This window comes from Choristoneura fumiferana, chromosome 14 (assembly GCF_025370935.1).
Source record: "Choristoneura fumiferana chromosome 14, NRCan_CFum_1, whole genome shotgun sequence".
NCBI classification, from domain to species: Eukaryota; Metazoa; Arthropoda; class Insecta; order Lepidoptera; family Tortricidae; genus Choristoneura; species Choristoneura fumiferana.
The window spans coordinates 11,426,622-11,429,345 of record NC_133485.1 but is presented as its reverse complement, the minus strand read 5'-3'; the positions used below and the strand labels follow the sequence as shown (position 1 = coordinate 11,429,345).

The 2,724-nt window shown below is 41.0% G+C and overlaps 1 protein-coding gene across 1 annotated transcript in view; it reads right to left on the bottom strand.

Moving 5' to 3' along the window:
- Positions 1–2,718, bottom strand: part of LOC141435001 (diuretic hormone receptor-like) — a 10,395-nt gene extending 7,677 nt beyond the window's left edge. The window contains exon 1 of the mRNA XM_074097506.1: positions 2,617–2,718. Within this exon, the coding sequence (XP_073953607.1) occupies positions 2,617–2,718 (102 nt within the window). The remainder of the gene's footprint in view (positions 1–2,616) is intronic.
- Positions 2,719–2,724: the final 6 nt, after the last annotated feature.

Below are 2,724 nucleotides of genomic sequence, written 5' to 3'. Positions count from 1 at the left end.
CGGAAAGCCGACTATCCGCACTTTCGTAGTCGGCGACTAGTCGGCGAATAGTCGGCAAAAAGCGCCGATATCCGCGCTTCTTACTTTTACGTAATATTTCAATAAAATATTATTTTTATGTAGGTATAGGTACACAGAGGGGAATTACATTATATAAAAAACCTTAAGCTGTTAATTTTTGTAGTATTTACTGTTTTTCCTTGCCACACGAGAAATTTTATTTTGTCATTAGTTTATACCTACTTGACTTTACGGAATCATTGTCTAATTGTTCAAGAAACCTTACACGAGACTTCTGTTTGACATCATCATGTCAGCCGAAAGACGTCCAATGCTGACATAGCCTCCTCCAAGGCTCTCCACTCAGACCGGTCTTGTGCTTTCCGCATTCACCGCGATCCCGCGATCGTCCTCCATCTTGTTGGAGGCTACCGACACCTCGTCTGCCGGTCCGCGGACTCCATTCGTGAACCTTCTGACCCTATCGGCCTCAGTTCTGCGAGCAATTGTGCCCTGCCCACTGCACTTCAGTTTCGCAATTCTTCCGGCTATGTCGGTAACCTGTTATAGTTTTGTCTGCCGATATCATCATTTCGGATTCTATCCCGCAGAGAAAACCCCGTGCATAGCCCTCTCCGTAGCCCTCTGAGTGACTTTGAGCTTCCTCATGAGGCCCATCGTTAGCGACCACGTCTCAGAATCCGTAAGTCATCACGCAACACACATTGGTCAAAGACTTTTGACTTCAAACACTGCGATAATTTGGAAGAAAAGACACTGCCAAGCTTCCCGAACGCTGCCCAGCCGAGTCGGATTCGACGAGTGATTCTTTCTCGAAATTGGATCTACCTATCTGGGCCGTTTGTCTCAGTACATAGTCGTCAACAAATTCGAGCGCAGAGCATCCGACTATTACGGAAGTTGGCACAACATGGACATTAGACATGACTTACGTCTTGTCTATGTTTATTTTCAGGCAACTCGGTCGGAAACTGCTGAGGTCGGCGAGCATAGCACTGAAGTCTCCATGAACAGTTTCGGAAAGATCACCATCTCCTTGTCTGACTCCCCGCTACAGAGGAATAGGCGTCGTGCTCTAGTCCGGTAGTCGGACGGACATAGTGGCGTTTTCATACAGACACTTCAACACTTCGATATACCGGTAGTCAACTTGGCACCGCTGGAGAGCCTGCAGCACAGCCCAAGTCTCGATCGAATCGAAGGCTTTCTCGTAGTTTACAAATGCAAGGCAAAAGGGGGAGGTTATACTCTTCGGTCTTCTGTATAACCTGCCGCAGCGCATGTATGTGTTCTACGGTACTATAGCCTTTTCGGATGCCGTTCTTTTTGACATGATTAAATTTAAATTTTTTTTTTAGCTCTTTCACTTTTATGAACAATAATAGTAGGCATTATTTTCACACAATATTTTTTTCACAAAAACACCGCTTTGATAGATACAAAAGCAAAAATCTAGAAATAAAATAATACGAATAAAATAAAACAAACAGGTTCCGAGACGCTTAAAGGCGTCGGTTGCAATTGCGCCCAAATCAGCTGGTTAACAAAGCGTCACGGAAATCCCCGAAACTGTGATCGGCTTGGCCGACTAGTCGGCCGATTAGTCGGCTTCTTTACAACCGACTAATCGGCTAGTCGGCTAGTCGGCCAAAGTCATGATCGGCACATCTCTACAGATACCTAATTAATTAAATTAGATCACTCCATCTTCTTGATTTTAGAGTAAGAGAGAGATCTCTCTCTCTCTCTCTCTCTCTCTAGAGAGTCGCATTCGCACCTATTCGCGAATTTTGATTTTGGTTTTCATTCAAATTTTATTAGGGTTTTGTTATCCTACAAGGCAATCTTTCAGTTTCGCAATGTCCGTCTGTGGCATACGGGAGGCTAATTTTGCATGAATGTGCTACGGACAAAGTGGTAAAATGTCAAAAAACTTCTACTGATTCGGAAAAACTTCTATTGAAAAGAAGCCGGCACGAATAAATTCGAGGAGGTATACTTTTAAACAGATTTACAATGCATCTTCTTTGGCTGCTTTACTCAAACACGTTTGTTATGTTTACCTATAGTTTATTACCTTAACCAACAAATATTTATTATGGCATATCAAATACAATTAGTTGAGTATTGACGTTGTTAATCTTAACGTGTTATAAATAATCATGAGTAATTGTGTGCTTAACTTTGTATAATTCATAATTATAGATTTGATTTTTATTTATACATAGATTAGATTAGATATTTACGGGAAAAAATATTATTTAATACATAACACGTAATGTAAATTATCAAAAATAAATAAAAATAAAAATAGAACTAAAACTAACTTACTTACTCTAATCCTAAAATCTATACTTACAAGTAATATTTCTATGTATATATTATTTTTATTTATAACAATAAGCAATAAAACACAATACATTAAACATTTAAAAATGTGACTATGTACAAAAATATATAAGCTAGCCTAACCTATAAATAAAAAATCCCTCCTAGGTCACCCGCTGTTCATTGTGCCCAGAAGGCTGGCAGCATTCCCGCGTTTGTATTGCAAGGCTAATCCTTTGCCCAAAATAGCTGCCAGCCTCTGGTCACCTGAAACACAATGAGGCGCGCGGATATCTCGTGCGCCTGGCCCCCACGGCCTAGGGTCTCAACAACAAACGGCGAAAATATAGCCTTCCCCAAGGGCTGCATATTGCT